Source organism: Micropterus salmoides, unplaced genomic scaffold (assembly GCF_014851395.1).
Source record: "Micropterus salmoides isolate LMB-PRFRI ecotype aquatic unplaced genomic scaffold, ASM1485139v1 Ms_hic_scaffold_19, whole genome shotgun sequence".
Taxonomy (NCBI): domain Eukaryota; kingdom Metazoa; phylum Chordata; class Actinopteri; order Centrarchiformes; family Centrarchidae; genus Micropterus; species Micropterus salmoides.
This window is the reverse complement of record NW_024041039.1, coordinates 21501441-21521543: the sequence shown is the minus strand read 5'-3', so window position 1 is coordinate 21521543 and position 20103 is coordinate 21501441. Positions and strand designations below refer to the sequence as shown.

Here is a 20103-nt window from a genome sequence, read left to right as displayed (position 1 = left end):
GTAAAATTTTAACATTATGTTATGAATTGATATAAAATCCCTTAAAGATTTTTCTTCATATTGGCAGACACCAAACTACATAATACAGCTATTCAGTACTTGTCTGAATAACAACAGTATTCCCAGATGTAGGTTTTAGCTCACAGTAGGAAACCTCAATGAATTTATCAAAGTGCTCTTGACATTTCATGCATTTTATATCTGTATGCAGGCCGCTAACCAAAACAGCAATGAGATAAAGATGAAGGGTAGCTCTGACTCATTTTTCAAAGATGATGGTGCATTTTCCTTTTACTGTTCTTGTGAGTCAGTACAGTCACTAGGGATTTGGCATTTATATGGCGGTTAGAATATAATTCCACTTAATATCACTCAATATTTATGTATTTTCTTTTCATAAAGCCACCAGAAACAATTTGTGTGAGTTCACTCCCCTTTGACTGTGATCCCTTAAAACACAACAAAATGAACAAATGAATTTACAAAACAAGCATTGTCATAAACAAATTCAGATGACATCTTCCAAATAAAAAACTGTTCAGATACATTTTATTAGGATGAAGGCACACTACAGTGATTCAAATCTCACACAGTGTTTGTCTAAGAGGAATAATTCTTAGAGAAGATGCACCTGAACATGTGGCCTGAGTGGCAACTACATTACAGACGTGTTGTCTTGTCAGGGTCAGTTGTGAACAGTTTGTGATAGGTTTAGCATACTAACTATTGTAATATTAATCTGATTAAGACCCATGACAAAACAACAGCAGGTTTTATGCGCTGTATCTATGGTGATTTTATTGGCTGCATTGCCATATTTGGTGTTTATAATTGACTGTTTTAATAATTATCTATTTGTAGATACTCAATACTTAAAAAACTTCCAAATCTTAAACCCTGCACACAGGTGTTTTCAATTATTCTGGTTGATTAGGCGTCTTCTCAGGTTTGAGATGGGCAGAGCCATGCTGGGAATTGCATGTCACCAAACACCATGGACTCCTACACATGAGTGAGAAAGGTGTAATCAGTAGGAAAAGCAGTTAGATAATTTCCCTTAAAAACTTCAGAGAAATGTACTTTCCCTCTCTCTTGCTCAAACAATACAAGCCAAGATCACCCCCTGTTGGACCAAGAAAAGAAATGCATGGGTTGTTCATTTACCAGATGTTAGTTTCTTTCTCAGTACACTTTATTTTGACTTAAATGTTTGATCAGATGTATTTCTGTGATTATTATGGCATGATTTATCTCACAGGATAATAACAAAATATTAGTCCAGGAGGTTTCTTGAATTGTGATTTGTGGGAAGACCACCAACCAACCAGTGACGGTGAATGATGTCCTGAAGACTTTAATATCTAATAGAGAAGCCAAACGAACAAATAACCCTGATTGTTGTTGTTGTGGGGGGTGAAGTGCAGTTGCTGGTACCTCAACTCTATTTCAGTGGAAAGCAAATCGCATATACATTTTCTCTGAAAGGTGACTGAGTAGCATGCCGGTAGGATACCCTCACCAGTGAAGCAACTCCTGCATGCCACTTTATGGATTTTGTGTGGACTGGAGTGGTTGGGCAGCTAAATTGTGTATCATGTAAAAACTCTTCACACACAAAAACATCACATCACAAAAAGAAGGCCCTGAGTTCCACCTGACCCAGCTCCTTGTGGGGAGTCTGCATGTTGTCCTCGTGTCTCTGTGGGTCTCCTCCAACAGTTATGTGGTAATCTGCGAAGGTAAGCTACACCGTCTCCTGTACCCAGCCTGCACATAATATTTGCACATCTAATGTGATTTGTTGCACAACCCCTAAAAATTAAATGCTGCTCTCAAAACATTTTCATTATGTAATCACATAGGCTGTAACAATAAAATTGAATGATACTTTTACATTATATTGTAGAAGCTATATAAAATCATATTTTTGCAATATGTAGATTAATATAACAATTACAATATGTAAAACATATTACTACAGCTTTCCCTTATACCATACACATTTCCAGTTAAAGCAAAATACAACTACATTAACGTGTGTATATATATATGTGTGTGTGTGTGTGTTATGTACTGTACGTTTTAATGACAGAATAAAGCGTATAATCAAATATCTAGGTAATAACCATAGACTGGTAATAACCAATGGGATGGCAGCTCAGAGCGGCGTTGGCCAAAGGGTGTCCGGAAGTCTAAAGTGGGCGTCACTTCCTGTTTATGGTCCTGTGACAAAATGCAAGTCGTATGATTCGTATGAAAGTTCCTGCTGTAGGCTTCTCCTTAATAACAGCACCGGGTCACCATTTTCACTGGAAGCCCTCCTGTACGGTATGTACGACAAAGATGCTTGTATGGAGTAAATTATCACTGCTGGAGACTTCTTAGTATTTTGTTAGCTTGAGTAGCCTCAGCCTTTTGGTCGTGTTTGTTTGTTTGTGCATGCTAACTTTACCACACAGTTTAGTTAATGTAGGTTGAGGTTCAAACAAACTCGACTCTGATTATTTTTCAAGGACTTGAACATATTACGTTCTGCTTAAATGTATAAAACGCTTCTTTTTATTTGCCGTCGAAGTGGTTATCTTGTTTTAACCGAGTTACTACAGGAAAAAAGTTAGCTCGTAACTGACCTTTTGAACATGGGACATTTAACGTACAGAGATTAACATGTAACTTAATGGACCCTGGGTATAGTCATTTGTTTACAGCCATTCGTGTTTACTGGATGTCTGTCTTATCTTATTTACATTGAGAGCAATGCAAGACCGAAGTCAAATTCCTTCTGGCCATTAAAACTGATTGTGATTCTTCCTTGTTTTGTAGGTGAGCTACACACCATGCATCTATCAGCCACTGCTTACAGCCCGCACGCAGTTGAGCACCCCCTCAGCGGGAGTTCCAGTATTCTCCCTCCAACACCATGGATCCTGGCCAGCAGACCAGCCCTCTTCCCCAGCCCAGTGCAGAATACTTCTCATGGGACTACCGCCTCCAGCTTATCGGCCTGGGCTTTGCCTTCTATGCAGTGGTATTCTTCCTCTCCCACCTCCTGTCTGTGCCTCTGTCCCGTACCTACAACTCTCTGCTAGCTAAGGAGAAGGTTTTCTGGAACCTTGCTGTGACTCGGGCGGTATTTGGCATCCAGAGTACTGTAGCCGGACTCCGAGTCCTGACTGAGGACTCACTGTTAACCAGAGACAAAGTGAGGGGACAAGAAAACTGGTCATGGTTCAATGTCCTCACAGCCACAGGTTTCTTTGTGTTTGAAAATGTAGCACTTCACACCTCCAATGTAGTATTTTGGTCATTTGACCTCCCGCTGGCCACGCACCATTTCTTCGCCCTGTCAGGATTTGCAGGGGCAGTGGTGTGGGATTCCATGGGCCACTTCCTTCCGATGGTTACGCTGCTGCTGGAGATGAGCACGCCATTCACATGTATATCCTGGATGCTACTGAAGGTAGGCACCTTATAATGTCTTTGTTTTTAGTTAAGCTACCTGTCATCACGTTGATCCACACTGACCCTACACATGGTCTCTGACCCGATGCTGCTGGGTGATAAGCTTTTTCTTACAGATTCAGAGTCAGTCAACATAAAAATGACTAGAAGTGTTGCTATGTTTCAGTTCCTGTTTGGTCTTGATAAAGTTTACCATTCTTAGAAAGAGGAAGTTCTATAAACAAGATAGAGTCAGTACCTAACCCCTCTCTCTTCCTCCTACTGACAGATTCGACTTGAGTGCACACAAGTCACAAGGATGTGAATTTTTATTGTGAAATAAAAAGGCAAGAAATGTGTATCCCAATCCCTGGCTTCATTTTCTCTCTCCATCTTTCTTCCACCATGACAGGCTGGCTGGGCATGCACGCTGTTTTGGAGAGCCAACCAGTGGGTGATGATCCACACGTTCCACTGTCGCATGGTGCTCAGCTACTACATGTGGTGGGTAGCCTTGACCAACTGGAGAGGGCTCACCACCCATGTGGCCCTTTTCCCACTCCTGGTCTTCTTCACTGGCCTAACTCTGCTCACGTTTATCCTCAACCCCATCTGGACGCACAAGAAGACCATGCAGCTGCTTAATCCTGTGGACTGGAACTTTGGGAACAAGGCGACACCCGTCAAAACCCATGCCAGTTGAGCGGTATTTCCTATGTGAATGATGCCAAACGTTTCCTTTATTATGTTTTTTATAGTCGTGTGATGTGACTTTTTATTTTAATTTTATTTTTTACACATTAGGGCACAGACAACTTTGCAACAAAACCCTAAAAGTTTAACCGTGACTGTCTGGTACTTTCTCTATAAAGTTTGCTACATTGTCTTCCTGAGGCTTTACTGTCAGACAGTTTTCATATTTGTTGGTCTTTGGCCTGGTTAGCTTAGCTTTTTATCAGTTGGCGTGGTTGTGAGGGAAGTGAAAAGGGGCCCTGCTTGGCATTCCTCATACAAAACTCCATTGATGTTTTCACAACAGATATCCAAGGGAAGGTGAAAATCAAGGGCAACTGGACTGGTTGCTCTTGATTTTATGACTGAGAACCTTCACAGATACAACAGATCTAGTTATTCAACATTGATTGGACAGGATAGGCAGGGAAGTTGGTTTAAAGTTTGAAGAATGAGGTTCTATGTGTTAGTGATTTGATTTATTAGATACTACGTGGACAATTAGATCAGTGCATTCATGAGTCACACTTGTGTTTTTGGTCTGTGAATCCTCTTTCAGTGGAGACAGAAATATTTACCGTGGACATGAAAGAAAAGGCCTTTAACAGAATATTCTTTGTTGTTGGACGAAGGCTCAGGACTGGTCCACTCCACAAAGGCTCTTTTGTGCAAAATAGAGATGTAATGTGGCAAAACTGAAGCCTTGTTGATGCAGAACAACCAAACGGCATTTTATCATGATGAAGTGGATGCTCATTTCTACTTATGTATCATCAAAAATGATGATACATAAGATTAAAATAAGATTTTGATATTGTGTTTTTCAAACAATGACCCCATTGTACTGGAAATATTTGCCTTTTTTGTTTGTTTTGTCTATTGTCATGAATCTGGCGTAGTTTTTTCTCACTCTGCTGCAGACTTTCCTTTGTATCCTCTCGGATACAATTTCTCAGTGTGTTGGCTGCAACAGCATTGCTTCTTTAGCTAACATGTAATTACTCACACATTTTTTAACATTAGTATTAATCTACGATGTTTTTATGGATCTAAAATGTTGCATCCTGAGATGGAATGTAACATTTTGACTTGAGCCCCAGGGCTTACTCAAAGTTACCTAGCAAAGTAGAAATCAGTATCAGGATAAACCATTGCAGTGATTACTTAAAAGTTGAGGGAAATATTCTAAAAGCCTTTGCTGGGAGTTTTATTGACCTGTCTTCCTCAAAAGAAGCAGATTTGCTGAGTTGTCTGTGTAACTTTGCTGAGTCAAATCCAAAACCCCCTCAAATCTGAAACATGGGTTTTACTCATCAACATTATCGAGATACTGTAACCTGCCTCATGAGACGGGCATCGGGATGACTGAGATGAAGCTACACTTAGATATTGTACTTCTCCGTACACCATACAACCTCAGTGAATGAATCAACGCAAGGAAGTATTTTCATCAGTTTATTTGTAGAAATATATAGCCTAACAAATAATTATTTGTCCTCTTAACTGTACATCTGATCTTCCTACAGTGTTACTACAAAAATGACTAATATCAGATGGTGTTGGTTTACCTTTTCATTTGTCATGACCATAAACTGTATAAAACAAGGTTATGACATAGAATTAACATTATGGCATGGGTCTAGGATTTTTTTTAAGTGTTATGCTGTAAGCCAGACTGTTTGTGTGCATTTTCTCATACACAATGGTGTGTCCCTTGGTTTTGCTCATTCTTAGAATTTATTATGTATGTGCTATAAAGCATCGGCCTGTAGGTGGCAGAATAGTAATAATTATCTGTAGTATTCTTGCCTCTTTTTTTCACTTGACCGGACATCCATGAGTTCCACACATTTTTCCAGTCCAGGTCCACATGTGATTGTCCTAACACAGCCCTTTTAACGGGTTTACTCTACAAAGCCGATGAATTCTTTATTTCTTTTCAAATTATACTAAACCTGAATAAACTTAGGTTTAGACATTTAGCCTGTTTGGTAGGACACTGTTTTACAAGAGGAAACAAACAGATTCGGACCCGTTTTATTTTACAGTTCTATGGCATAATGCGCCAAAAAATCGTTTACTAGCAAGACTTCAATCCAACATCATCTCCGGAGTCAGTTTTAGACGAGCCACCTCACATGTCACGTGGGCAGTTTGGAACTCCTCTGCCCACCGGAGCCGATCCTGCAGGAGAAGACGTTGGAAGCTTGATTGACGTTCTGTGCATCCAATCACAGCTCGGCGACGTCGACTCGTCGGCCAATTGGCTGCCTAGAGGAGGTAAAGGGTTTTCATGGATGGAGTCCGCCTGCATCGACTAGAGTGAAGTTAAAACAAGGACACAGCGAAAAGTGAACGTGTTAAGATGTGTTTAAAGTTGTTTTGAAGTCAGACGTGCATGACATTTAACACTTGCACGGTGTTACAGCGAAGGATACAGCAATTATTCAGGGGACAAGTCATAACATGGTAAGTTGAGGTAATTTTCCTAAGTTTCTGACAAAGTTTTAAATACCCATAGCAGGTCTGTTTTGCCATCGGTGACTGTTAGTTCAGGAGAGCAGTAACGTTAGGCAAAATATTCGACATAAAGTGATGTAAAATGTTTGTTCTGTGTATTAAAGTGATTTAAGTGTATTTTTGAGATGCTAACGTTATAACGTGGCGCCTCGGCAAACTTTGCCAAGTTGCCAACACTGCCAAACTAACGTTACCTTCTATAACAAAATAACACAGAGAGTAAGTCGTTTTTTGCCTAACGTTGCGCAGTTATATTAATTGATGCGTCCTAATCTCGAAATTAACTGTTGTAAATGATAAATGTCTTAGCTTAACCTTTTCTGCGTTTTTGTTTAAAATGGTAAGTAAATATGACATTCTTCTGGCTCTGTCATGTAACCCTTTGATAGATGTGTCGGTGTTGAGCACAACCTTATACTTTTCTGAAACCCCTGACCCTCTTCAAGGATGCAATTGCTGGCTTTTGTTTTCTGCCTTTATAAGAATGATTGAAGAGCTGGTCAAGTTTGCCATCTTGATAATAAACATAACTTAATTCATTCACACATACAGAAAATATAAATATGCCTGTGGACTTAAACACTTACCTAAAAGTACTAATAAGTGGGGATGTCTTTCTGAGCTGCAGCAGTCAGGCCAACTACAAATTCAAGTAGTCATGCATAGCATTCCTTAGTCAAAGCACAACCCAGCTTCAGTCAACTGGAAGATCCCTCCAAACAGGTAGTAAAACCATAATGTAATTAAACTGTTTCCCTTAGTAGTTGCCTTTCTGCACAGCAAAAGGCACATGCTTTCAGGGATCTATTAATTTTAGCTATGCCTCTAAAGTTGGTTTAAATAAAATTAGTGCTTTGAACTTCCTTTGTTGTTGTCTGGTGTCAATGCATGTCCAGTTCACTCGGCAAGTACAGGGGTCACACACACATGCATGTACGCAAAAATCTCCACTGGCAATTTGTTTAGCAAATAACCAGGGTGGCCTGTCTGCAAATACAGATGCTCAATACCTGCCCCCGCTGCAGTAACACCTAGGCTGTCCGGGGGGCACAGATCATCTTTTTCCTTACTTAAATTCACTGCAGTTTCCTAATGTAAGCACTAATTTAAGCCATGTAGACACAGAGTCCTTTATATGTGACACTTTCTCCTATCAGTCCACAGCTGCTTTCACAGCAGATGTTTTCAGACACCTCTGGGACAAAACTGTTGGTGTTTTGAGGAGAGGGATGTTGGCAATCAGTGCTAATGCTGTTTTCCATGTCCGTTATATAGATGCTTAGGGAGACAGCATTTAATCGTCTTTTCAACCCTTTGGTCATTGGCATGAAAGTATGGAGTACAGCCAAAATGCTATATCCTCTCCTGTTATTGCTATAGTCTGTGACCACAGATGCAGTTCAGTGGAGAAATGCCTGGAATTCTTAATTGCTGAAGTAATTGTGACTAGGTCATAACTCTACTTCACCACTAGTGGCTCTTGAAAATGCCTTTCGTTTAACTTGACTTAGCTTGCGGTGCCAGTGTGCACAGTTGCTGAGCAGAGGAGCATACCATTCATTTTTAGAAAGGCCGTTATGAATTCACTGTCCACCCATCACCCCACTGAGGATTCACTGAGATAGAACATGGATTAGCAACATAGTTTAGCAACAGCTGGGAAAGAAATGCTGCGGCTTTTCTGCAGGTGGATGTGTAAAATTGCTTACATACCACACACTTGTTTAGCATTTGGGAACACGTGTCAGATAGATTTAGTGTATAATGGATATGTTTGTAACATTCATCTTACCATACATTGTGTGCCGTAGATTGAAGATGTTTTTATGGCATATTTTGCCCTTATTTAACAGTAGAGGTTTGCAGAGACTGGAAATGAGGGGGAAAGGCTTGAGATGGTTTTGAAATGTCACAAAGATTCTCACCTAGAGTTTAACCGGAAACATTGCAGTCATATGGTACAAGGCATCAGAGACCACCAAGATGCCCAGAGTACCTTGATTGAACGCCTTTGTTACTACCACGCTCTATGAAATGAGCTACAGATGACGACACTGCATAGCATTACTTGGAAAGGGAGAGCAAAGCCAGGGGTCAATGGCAGTCTTGGCCTCAGAAAGTGTTTCCACCCTTTTAAGTCAGTGCAGTGGCTGGTACTCTTAACGATCAAGAGTATTGCGGTTTTCCTGTGGTCATTTATTGTAATCGGACTGAGTAGGTCTATTCATATTAAAATGCATTCAGTGCTTAAATCAGGCCAGCCAAGAAAAGCTCTTTGAAGCAGTCGCTTATCCACTGCTCACCACACACTAGATAGTGTTCTTCTAGTGACATGTTGGGCTCTCAAAGCTTTGGTGTGGCTCACTGGGTGGGTGGAGACCAGTTAGGAGTGACAGCCAAGACTGCAGCCGCCTCTGTTTTCAAATGGGCACCGCATTTAAAATATTTTACAGCCCCAGTCTTTCATTTCGTCCAGTGATTCCCAAGCCGGGAGGGCCTTTTCAGAATCTGCCTGCTAGTTAAAGCCAATGTAAAAAAAAACCATTATGCTTGTAAAGTCGGTAAAAACGCTGTTCTTATAGGGATCTTAGTAGGGGTATAATGTTGTGTGATGCATCATAATGGTTATACTACATACTTTAATGTGATGGGTGACACTGTGCACTAATGAGCCAGTGTTGTAGCTTAGCATTGCCCACATTTGGTTTAGAAACATGGCTCCAGAACGTGTTGCTGAGTCCAGATGTCCCCTTTCACATGTCCAATAGAGGACACCTCTGACATCAAATACAGATACTGCAGCCCTGCAGGCCTGAGTATTGAAGTGTATTCACAATCCACTCCCATTAGGCCTATAATTATAACTGCTAGCTGATGTGGAATTCTAGACCCATCATCTGGTCGTCTAGTGGTGTTGATTGTTTAGTGTGTTGTAGGTTTTGTTGTACTGGATGGAGGTGTAAACGCCATGCATGTGGGACTTTTCTGCTACAGAAACAAAATGAGATCTAAAATGAGGAAGATTGTTTGCTTAGCTGTGATTCATTATGATATTTGTGTCTATGCATATGCTTCCAATTTTTCCTTCGCTGATCTAATAGTTTCAACTTGCCAGGAGTCAGGATACTCACGTTTAAGAAGTCAGCTGTCTTGTGCCTGTTTCCAAGCATTCCCACCCCTTTTGAGGTCAGGGTGTGTGGTGAAGTGTGTGGCGTGTTGTCAGGGCGGGTTGGCCCAGATACTGTGATACTGTGAAGATTGATCCTGTATGAGCCACATGGCTTTTGGTTTGAGATTTAGGGTACAGGCTGCGCTAACTGGCACAGTAGACTAGACAACCAATGGATGTGCATCATATCGTAACCATGTTATTCACAATTCAAGGAAACAAGAGCAGTGGGTTGTTATGGCTGTTTAGCTCAGTTGTTTAGAGTTTCTCCAGGGACCAGGGACCCCCAATGGTCCTTGAAGGGGTTAAAAGGGGAATAATTTATATTCACTTTAATTCTATCCTCTAAGTAAAACAGTGACAGAGCACATTTTTCATGCAATTGGCAGTTGGTCCAGCACAAGCACTTTATAAAGATGTAATAGCCTAGTGAGACTGTTGTTCTCTTAGATTTCACATAAACTACACAACCCATCAGGCCAAGGTCTTTGTAGCAATACTATTATTTTTCAGCTTTTCAGTGCTGATCATAGAGAGGCTAGGAAGAGGTACCTTCTCTTTCCTTTTTAGTATGCTGCAGGGCGCTGTCCTGTCCTTCCCTGAACTTCCCCACAAATACATTACAGTACTTTGTTAAGCCCATCCGTCCACTCTTTGTAGGCCTGGGATGTGCTCAAGGCCTGATTACTGTAATCCTGGCAGGAGGAGAAGATTGGGACACACTGCTCAATAAAACATTCAGCCAAATAACTGCAAAGCCAAAGACAGTCACTCACAGCAGACTACAAGGCTCTCTCTCTCAAACCAACCTCTCCTCCACGCTTTTGTTTATGACTTTCAGCCTGTGTGTGGAATGCCACTTGCCATTAAGTGTACTCCAGAAAACTCTGCAGAAGAATCAACACCCCGTACAAAACTAGCGTGACTGTCACAGAATAGCTCTCAGCAACACAGTTAATTTTTGACTGATCTCGGGTTGATTGAAGTGATAGGTGAGGGGTTTGGAGCAGATCAGGAAAAGTTTCTGCACTCCAAAGGGAGATTACAAGAAATCTGTGATTAAAAGTATGAAGAAAATTTTTTATTTTCTTTCCGGTTACCATATGCTGTGACGTTGAGATTATGATTTTTTTTATATATATATAATTATGAATTTAGAGAAAGGTGAAAAAAGCAGCCCATCCTTAATTTTTTTTATTTTTATAATTCTTAAACCTACTAAACAAATAGATAGAGATCGGAAAAGAAAATCCCCTGTGAAATGTAGTTAAGTTAGGGTTTATCAAAAGAAGACTCATTTTGAAATGGAGAACTGACATCCTGTAGACACCTGTAGAACTTTATTTATGAGTGAACATAGGTGGCAATTCATCCTCCTCCATGTACAAAATGTAAGTACATACATATTGCTGTTGATACTTGTCATTGTCTGTTCTTTACCATTATTAGGAATTCACGGTTTAGCAAATTGTCTACATCATACCAGCAGGCCAGATGACTGTTTTCCTGTCTGCAGAGCACAGCTCAGCCTTCCCAGCGTGTAATGACATGCTCAACTGAGTCTGTCATCAACTATACGGCTGATTTTACCTCTCTGGTGTCTTCTGCTTTGTCCTCAATCATTGCTCTCACATTAGATTGTAATCCCGTACCTTTAAATTAAACACTGAGCAGATTAGCAGAGTGATTTATAAATTAATGATGAATATTTTGTTGCCCTCTCAGTAAGGCTAAGGCTAAGTAAGGTAATCCTGGCAGGAGGAGAAGATTGGGACACACTGCTCAATAAAACATTCAGCCAAAGAACTGCAAAGCCAAAGACAGTCACTCACAGCAGACTACAAGGCTCTCTCTCTCAAACCAACCTCTCCTCCAGGCTTTTGTTTATGACTTTCAGCCCGTGTGTGGAATGCCACTTGCCATTAAGTGTACTCCAGAATATTTTGTTGCCCTCTCAGTAAGGCTATATACACTACACATACTCACCTGTCTGCTTTTGTTGCACAGTGTAAATGTGTAACTGTTTACACTGCTGCAGTATGCTGAAAGGTTACTGACAGATGGTGCAGATGTAGTTGGTGGTCATCTCAATAGGTTGAGGCAGGTACTTGTATGGTGCACAATATACCATATTTGAAGTCACAAAGTGACCATACCACAGGTCTTTGAGATGTAATTTGTGGAAAGGTGCATTTAGTTTTTCTTCTTCTTCTTCTTGCATTTAGAAAAAAATGAAAACCTGAGTAATTATAGGAGAGAGGAGGATTGGAGGAATCTGCAGTCAGGTTTCAAAGCAGGAGCGAGAAAGGCTGTCTTTGCTTCTCTGCTTAATGTGTGAAAAGGCAATCAAACACAGAGCCAGCTCCTCTGGAAGATAATAAAGTTCATTATGTTGTCTTAATGCATATTATAAAAGAAAATGAATGTAAGAAAAATGTTTTAACTCAAAAAGAGAAGTCTTTTTTTAACATTTACACCAGTCAGTGTGATTTCTCTCTTCTGTGTCCCCTCCTTTCCTTCCTTTTGATGCTGTCCTAGACCTTGAACAATGCATTTGAAAGGAAAGATGAGTCACCCTTTAAAGCTCCTGTCAGGGCTAGGCTGTTGGTTGTCACTCTAAAACATGCCAGTCAATTTACAACCATGTGTTTCATGTAACTAGGCCTACCTGTTTTCACTCACACATCACATTTCTCAGGCTGTGCAGCGTGTAACCTAATTGTCAGTCGTTATATATAACATTATAGCTTCCCCTGTTCGTCTCTTTTGATTCTTCTCTATTGTGTAGGCCATGGCTCCTCAGGCTGTGAATACTCTACCTGCCTGTTAGCGCTAGCATTATCCGTCAGTCGCACTGTAGCAGACACTGGTCCTGTGTGTTCACATCCACTGTCCTGGCCTTGTGCCCAGTGAATAGGGTAGAGGACAAAGAAGCAGAGGATTTCACATTATTTGTAGACAAAACAAGCTCTGAGACTCAGAATGAGTTATCCTTTGGATCTTGTTTGCTGCAATACTGTGGTGTAGGTTTGTCTTAGTCAGAATAGACTGTTGTGGGCTTCTTGTGGCTTGTATTGAACTGTAGCGATTGCATGGATATAATATGGGGCATACATACTGCAACAATGGCTGCTTTATGCTACAGCATGATGTCATGACTCTGTCTTTTGTTCTTGTGGATACTAGCAAGCTGTAGACGCATGGAAATAGCACAATTTTTTTCTAGATAGGCCTATGACAGAAACTGTCACCTCTGGATACGAATTGTACATCCGCAAACACAAGCTGTGCTGCTGAAGAATGCAGAGTCTCTCATGCCCATGCAGGTCCAAAGGTCTCTCCTGCCTCAGCATGCTAATGACATTTCCCTAGGCTAAAATGTGAGTGTGGTTGACCTCTTCACCCTAAATGCTCATGTGCTGTAGTTTATTTAATTGAAGTCATGTTAAATCTTTGGTGAAACCTATAAACTTGATACTGGTCTTGGGTTTGGTTAACATTAAGAGAAAAATGCTGTGGTGGAAGTCATGGTTGCCTTCAGCTGTGTTTAGATGCCGGATCTACTTTTGACAGTTTTTGCTCTCTTATCTTGAAGAAAGTATGCTAATATAACTACTTGTGGGAAAGTGTTTCTTTAAGTCCTGTATCCAAGGAAGGATACAATCAAGGGCAAGTGGATTTGTTTAAGTATCTTTAACCAAGTCCATTTGCCCCTGAATTTAACCTTCCTTGGATAACTATGACCTGGATGACTGGGACCTTCATAGACATCTTTAAGTCCTGTAGTAAATTTAGTAAAAAGGCCACAGCTGAGTAAACTAATGGAGGGATGCATGTTTAATATTGCTTTGCTGTAGTACATGAATTTCCACAATAAACAGTAGTTCAAATCTGAATGCAAACCTGCTTTGAATAACTTTGATTTAGCTACAGAAACCCCACCACCCGTCTTCTCATAATGGTTACTCCACAGGGTATGACCTATCTATTATAATGGTGGCCAAGCTCGTTTATACCCATGACTTTACACACACCCACAATTACCATATGAGAATGTTGTTTACACTTCAACACGTGGTAGTGTCAACAGCCCCCAGGAGCACTTTAAGAGTTTCTTTTGTTTTCATTCACTCATTCATTTGTCTGAATTAGCTTTGGTTCCGATTGTGACATTGACAGAAATGTACAAGACCGTGACTGAGCACAACACAGGCATGCTTCTCTGCTGACAAAGTGCTGCTGTGATTGAGTAATGTGGAATAACAAGTGTGGTTAGGCTTTCAGGGACTGACTGGCTTACATATGCCGAGCCAGAAGTGCCTTACTTATGACGTATGGAAAAGTCTTCCGTGCTGAAATGATTTGGAAATACTGTTTATATCAACCTGCCTATGTGGCCATTTTATGACGTTTGTCTTTTTCCTTTAGGAATGTGTGGCGGTGTAGCTGATCCCCTTCATGCTGCTGTCTGAAGAGCTTGCGTAGGAGAAGAGCAACAAGCATGGACGTGGAAGACTTTCCTCCCCCACCTCCTGAATGTAAAGTCAACAGCTTTGTCGCTCACATGTACTATATACTTTTCCCTTAATTTCACTGAGCAACTCTAGAAAGTTGTTTGAATGTGGGCCGGTTAGCTCAGTTGGTTAGAGCGTGGTGCTAATAACGCCAAGGTCGCGGGTTCGATCCCCGTACGGGCCACATGATTTTGATATTTGTGCAACAGAATGACTCAAAGGTGATTCTAGTGCAGTGAATATTCAGTGACTGCAGCCTTCATGTATTAACCAACAGCTCTCTCACCACTATTAAAGGCAATCCAAAGCAATAGAATGGTTAGACATAGATAGAAAGAACCATAACAAACAAATATCCAAGTCATTTAATTTACTACTCTATCATAATATATTATCCAATATTTTAATAGTCAGTTAATTGTTTAAGTCATTTTTCAAGCTAAAACGCCGAACGATCTGTAGTTCCAACTTCCGGACTCTAAATTGTGAGCATTTTCTCCTTTTCTTAGTCTAGTGTGATTGTATGGTGAATATCTTTCAGATTTGGACTGTTGGTCAAACAAAGAAAATGTGAAGATGTAGTAGAAAATGGTGACAGACATTTTTTTCTGAAATTCAGATTTTCTGAATTGATTAAATGAGAAAATAATTGGCAGATTAATCAACACTTAACTTAGGCCTAATTGGTAGTTGAAGCTCTGTGTTGAAACTATACAAAGTTCACAGGTCATTCTCAAATCTGTCAACTTTGTGTTGACAGGGTACTTCTGTAACATATGTCTTTGGTCTTGGAGACAGATTACAGTGTTAGACCAATGGTGTCACCTGCTAGCTTCTGGAGGTTGTCTCATGGTCGGATCACTTCCTGGAGGGCTGGGAAAGCTGGACAGTATGAGTAAACAACACAGATTCCTCTCCTCTGCTTCTCCACTGCTGTGGAGTGTGTGGGCAGAGGAGCAAGGGAGCAAGGAGGGTAAAATGTGCTGTGCCGCTGCGAATACCAGACAATGTGCCTCAGTATTAGGCTGAATACGGGTGCAGCAGAACACACACACAAACGCACACACACACAGCCTCCGGGGATAGACGCAGGCCAGAGAAATGCTTCGTCTCCAGCCTGCCAGCCACTTGCCTTGTTGCCAGGGCGATGCTGAAGCGGATTGTAACCCGGTGACTCATTTGAGCAGACCATTATTTAGCAGATAGGCCCACAGAACAGAATCCATATTGTGATTATGAATTGACAATGGACACCTCAGACAGGGTATGTGTATCAGTGTGTATGCATGTGTATACACACACCCTTGGGTGTATATTTCTCCATGATCTTTTACTTTGCATTCTTTGCACTCTACTTTGCATTTGATATGGTAGACAGATGAGAGAAACCCTCATTTTTATTTACAGTTTATGGTTGGGGTATGAATGCAGTTCACACGCGATAGAGCCTCACATGACCTGCATATGCGTGTGCATGTGTGTACACATACTGTAAGTGCGCTTGCACTGTAAGGAGAGGTCAACATCCAGCACAGTCTTTAAAATTAAGCTGCAGGCGTGCATACCCATACAGCCAACTATCAATTACCTCATCTCCACATAGTTGCAGATGTACTATTGAATGGCCAATTTTGACGCGTCATCTGGCCAAATCGAATCAAATTAGGTCCTGTTCTATTCTGGCCCAGTCAAGTGTTTCACATTGACACCAAAGAGAGAATCTGGGCAATTATTGACATGTAAATATACATGCCACAGTCCTAGAGTACCACTGACTATTAGCCTGCTAGCTGTGACTTATCTCTTTGTCCCACACCATTCATTATTGCACAGATGGGAAAAGACAGATAGCATCTCTGTTTCCAGGTTTGCTCTTTGAAGGTTTGCTCTCTTCTTGTGCAACTGTAGTCAGTGGTGCAGATGGACATGGGGTCACAATGTTGACCTGGAACATTAGTCACAGACCTTTCCCTCACTCAATGACTTCAGGGTGTAACAACTACCTGTCAAAGCCTAAGGGAATCATACTGGTGATTTAGAGCTGTGTACATTGCTGCGAGGGACTTAAAAGTTATTAGATTTGCTACAGGGAGTTTCTTTGAGCTAAGATTTACTCGGTCACTATCAATGGACATCTCAAGCTCTCCCAACTGAGCTATTTTGGCAACTGGCGTTATAAGGGATAGCTCTCTGTTTGGTAGTGTTGTAGTACTCGAGACCGGTCTTGGTCTCGAGATCGGTCTTAAGACCACTTTTTGATGGTCTTGTTCTCGTCTCGGACTCAACCTCATTTGTACTCTTGTCTTGGTCTCGGACATTGAGGACGCTGGATTTTATTTCAAGACCAGTCAAGACCATAACTTTGGGAATATCAGTTTTTGCATTGTTTGATTTATTTGATAATTTATTTCAACACAGTTTAACATCACACAAATATCATTCAGAACACTTCACAAGAACAAATACTTGCTGACTTATCAACACGATGGATGATGTATAACATTACTTACAATTGCTACAAAGTCAGTCCTTTCCCACTTGATGCTTCTCCTCCCCCGCCTGAACCCGCTGTCTTTCCTGGCCTGGCCGTAGCCGCTGTGAATCACCTTGGTACTGTATCAGCTGCCGGAAAAAAAGTTGGAATTTTTGGAAAGCATAATTGAAATTGATATGTATCACAAGGAAAAGCCGTAGCCTTGTGTTACAGGAAGGCATTATGGAGGATTTACAGACTTTATCTGTAACTAGAGGTGGCTGGGGGAAGGGAGAGGTCAAAATGCCGAAACCCGGGATTGAACCAGGGACCTTTAGATCTTCAGTCTAACGCTCTCCCAACTGAGCTATTTCGGCAACTGATGTTACAGGGGACATCTCATCAACTCCTGCTGGAAATGAACCCGTGCAACTCTGTTTTGTTTGGGAGCACAGTTGGATATGAGAGTAAGAAGTTAATACGGTCAAGCTGTTACAGTCAAGCTGTTACTACTGATGAAAGCACTCACAAAGAATCCGTGGTATGCTTTCGAGCAAAACTAGAATATCCATCTAAGTCTAGGAGACCTCCTAAATATTATCTCTGTATTGGAAAATCAGCAGCACGTTTGAAGAGCTGTAGGGCTGCTTGTGGCTGAGTGGCATGGGCTCAGTCTATCCTTCTGTGAACTCGTGATCACCTAATATTTTCCACAACATTGAATTGAAGTTGAATTTTTGGAATGTTTTCTCTAGTTCAGTCTTTTTTCTCCTTTCACCACATCACTGAATGAAACTAAAATACTTCCTTTACATATTCACCTCTAAGGGCCAGAACATGAAGCCAGCTGATGAAAGTTGAGCCTCTGCATTCCTAATCCTTTTACTCTCTCTTGCTCTTAATTCAGCTTCACTGACTCAGGTCCACACTCTATTCATCACATCAAAAATAATGCAAAACTCAGGCTATACTACTCACTGGAGGGAGTAACAGCTCTATTTCCTGCTGGCCTAATTGCAGTGTGGAAACTGGAAAGACATTTGTTGTTCCCTTCCTGTCTGCTGCCAAGTCCTTTGAACATTAACTATATCATGCATATCTGCCCTAGTTTGTTTTTGCTGTAAAGCAGAGCAGCTGATGGGCTGATGCTTAATGTAAAAATGTCTGTAAGAAAACATAATGCTGTTCCAGACCCCACCCTTAATTATAAGTCTGTATGTGGCTTGGTCTTTTAACTTGAACAGTCCAAGGACCAGATTTGCCACCCACAGTGTGTCTGTTAACGTTCTAACCTAAAGGCTCCTACCTAAATTTAACTTATCCAAATCCCCAAAAGCATGCAGTGTGGTGTGATGATCCTGCCTGTCATCCAAGAGTTACAATATGCATTAGGGTATACCTACATGACATTACAGTAGACAAACAGGTCACAGTGTTTCAGAAGTTTACATGTTAGTGCTTTGTGTGTTGTTTGCCTGATGGTTCTCATTCACAAGACTTTATATACTGAAACTGAAGGATTCAAATTGCCCATTGCTGAGGCTGACCCTAATTTGCCCAAGGACATCTTAAATGGCATTTGGTACCAAGCAAGTTTAGGTACTGCTGTAATTACACTCTTTCACATACTTTCCAATGTCCTAACATAACCAGATATATTGATGGGATAGCTACCTCAAAATATTTAATAAAATCATCATGGTATACATCGTCATACCGCCCAACTCTTTAATCTGATGTTCTCTGGATCAGCAATATAATCCAGCACTCTATCTCTCTGTTTCCAGTGTTAGTAGACAACGTCTCCTTTGCAGATGAAGTTGAGGGAGAAGCCTTTGACTTTGAAGATAGTGGTGATGACATCCCTGAGGCTGACCGCCCACCTGCTGCACCTCCAGCTCCTCTAGCCCCCAGTAGCAAGGATCAGAGCCAGGACAAGATGGTGGCAAGTCACTCCAAGGGCCCTCTTCCCTGCCCGGACCCCCCAGCACTTTCCACCATATCCGACACAGCTCCATCATCAGCAGACACAGCAGTTGCCACAAGCAGATCCTCCACAGCAGGTGGAGCAACAACAGAAGGAGAGGGGACATCTGCTGCTGAGGGGACTGATGACAGGGAGACAGATTTACCACCACCTCCACCTCCTCGTCTTGAAGATGACGAAACAGTGACAGATCCTGGAGAAACAGGTTTGCAACCCTTAAGTCTTTACCTTTTATTGTTGGCTCTAGGGGAGTGAGAGTATTTAAGGCTATTTTTAGCCTTCCCTTCGGGCAGAAGCTCCTCTGCACTAAAGTTGCGTTAGTAATAATGGTTTGAATATGTCTGATATTTTTAACAGCAATCAAAAATTCTCCACATTCTCCAGTCATGTGTGTGTACAATATCTGGCTCTAATTCAGCCCCCTTCAGCTCAGGATAAAGTTAAGCTGTAAAATGGGGCAGTCTGTCTCTCTCATGACACCTTGTATCTCTGGCTGCCTGGTGCTGGAGGTTGTCTGGCTTTTATCACTGAAAGCCGTGACAGCAGCAGTAGGCAGGCCAGACTATTTATTCTCACTCAGAAGTGAAGGGATGTCAACACTACACTGATTTTTCAGCCCTTTCCCTTATAAAGCATGTATGGTTTGAACACGCACACGGCTTGTATTTCTATCATCATGAGAAACCTCCATTGGCTACACCTAAATTCACCATTTTAGCACTACTCACTACTGAAAAATATCCCCTCTTACACTAACCTGCTGTACCTGTAACCAAAGTTTCTTGAAAAGACTCATTCAGATTCAGATGAGTGTGCAGATGAGAAGATGATAGACCCAGATGTGGTAAGAGCAACTTTGGACAACACTATAAAAAGTTTAATAGGTCAGTAAAGTTTTCATACATATTTGAGGTTTTAGTTGTTTTTTTTCTGCGACTATCCGACTAATGAAAAATTTGTCGACTAAGACTCTTCTCATGGACTAATGGTGCTTTCAGACCAAAAGCGAAGCGAGCGTTCAGGGCAGTTAACATACAAAGTCAATGCGCAGAGCCGCGATTTCCTGGCGCAAAGGCGGCGGTGCCGGCAACGTGAAGGCTTAGAGCTGCTAAACTTGGGAGAGAGGAGCAGAGAGCAGCGCTCCAGCATTTGGAGAAAAACACCCGTTGGACTGGATTATGCTCTAACAACTACGCTGTTTGCTCGCGGGAGGAGCTCGGAGTAAACTGCTTTTATTAAATTAGCTTTTTACTTTAATTTTTGGGAT

The 20103-nt window shown here is 41.3% G+C and overlaps 2 protein-coding genes and 2 non-coding genes across 5 annotated transcripts in view; 3 read left to right on the top strand and 1 right to left on the bottom strand.

Moving 5' to 3' along the window:
- The first annotated feature begins 2184 nt into the window (after positions 1-2184).
- Positions 2185-5024, top strand: cln8 (CLN8 transmembrane ER and ERGIC protein). Its single transcript, XM_038729907.1, has 3 exons — positions 2185-2328; positions 2824-3460; positions 3854-5024. The coding sequence occupies exons 2-3, from the start codon at positions 2921-2923 to the stop codon at positions 4142-4144; spliced, it is 831 nt and encodes a 276-aa protein (XP_038585835.1). The 5' UTR covers positions 2185-2328; positions 2824-2920; the 3' UTR covers positions 4145-5024.
- Positions 5025-6092: 1068 nt separating this feature from the next.
- arhgef10 (Rho guanine nucleotide exchange factor (GEF) 10) overlaps positions 6093-20103 on the top strand; it is a 55217-nt gene continuing 41206 nt past the window's right edge. For both annotated transcript variants that reach the window (XM_038729905.1, XM_038729903.1), the window contains exons 1-3: positions 6093-6642; positions 14291-14400; positions 18637-19041. In XM_038729905.1, coding sequence (XP_038585833.1) covers positions 14364-14400; positions 18637-19041 — 442 coding nt within the window. In that variant the 5' untranslated portion in view covers positions 6093-6642; positions 14291-14363. The remainder of the gene's footprint in view (positions 6643-14290; positions 14401-18636; positions 19042-20103) is intronic.
- trnai-aau lies at positions 14487-14560 on the top strand. The gene has a single exon. It is a non-coding gene; the product is annotated as a tRNA-Ile (tRNA).
- Positions 17154-17226, bottom strand: trnaf-gaa. Its single transcript has one exon. It is a non-coding gene; the product is annotated as a tRNA-Phe (tRNA).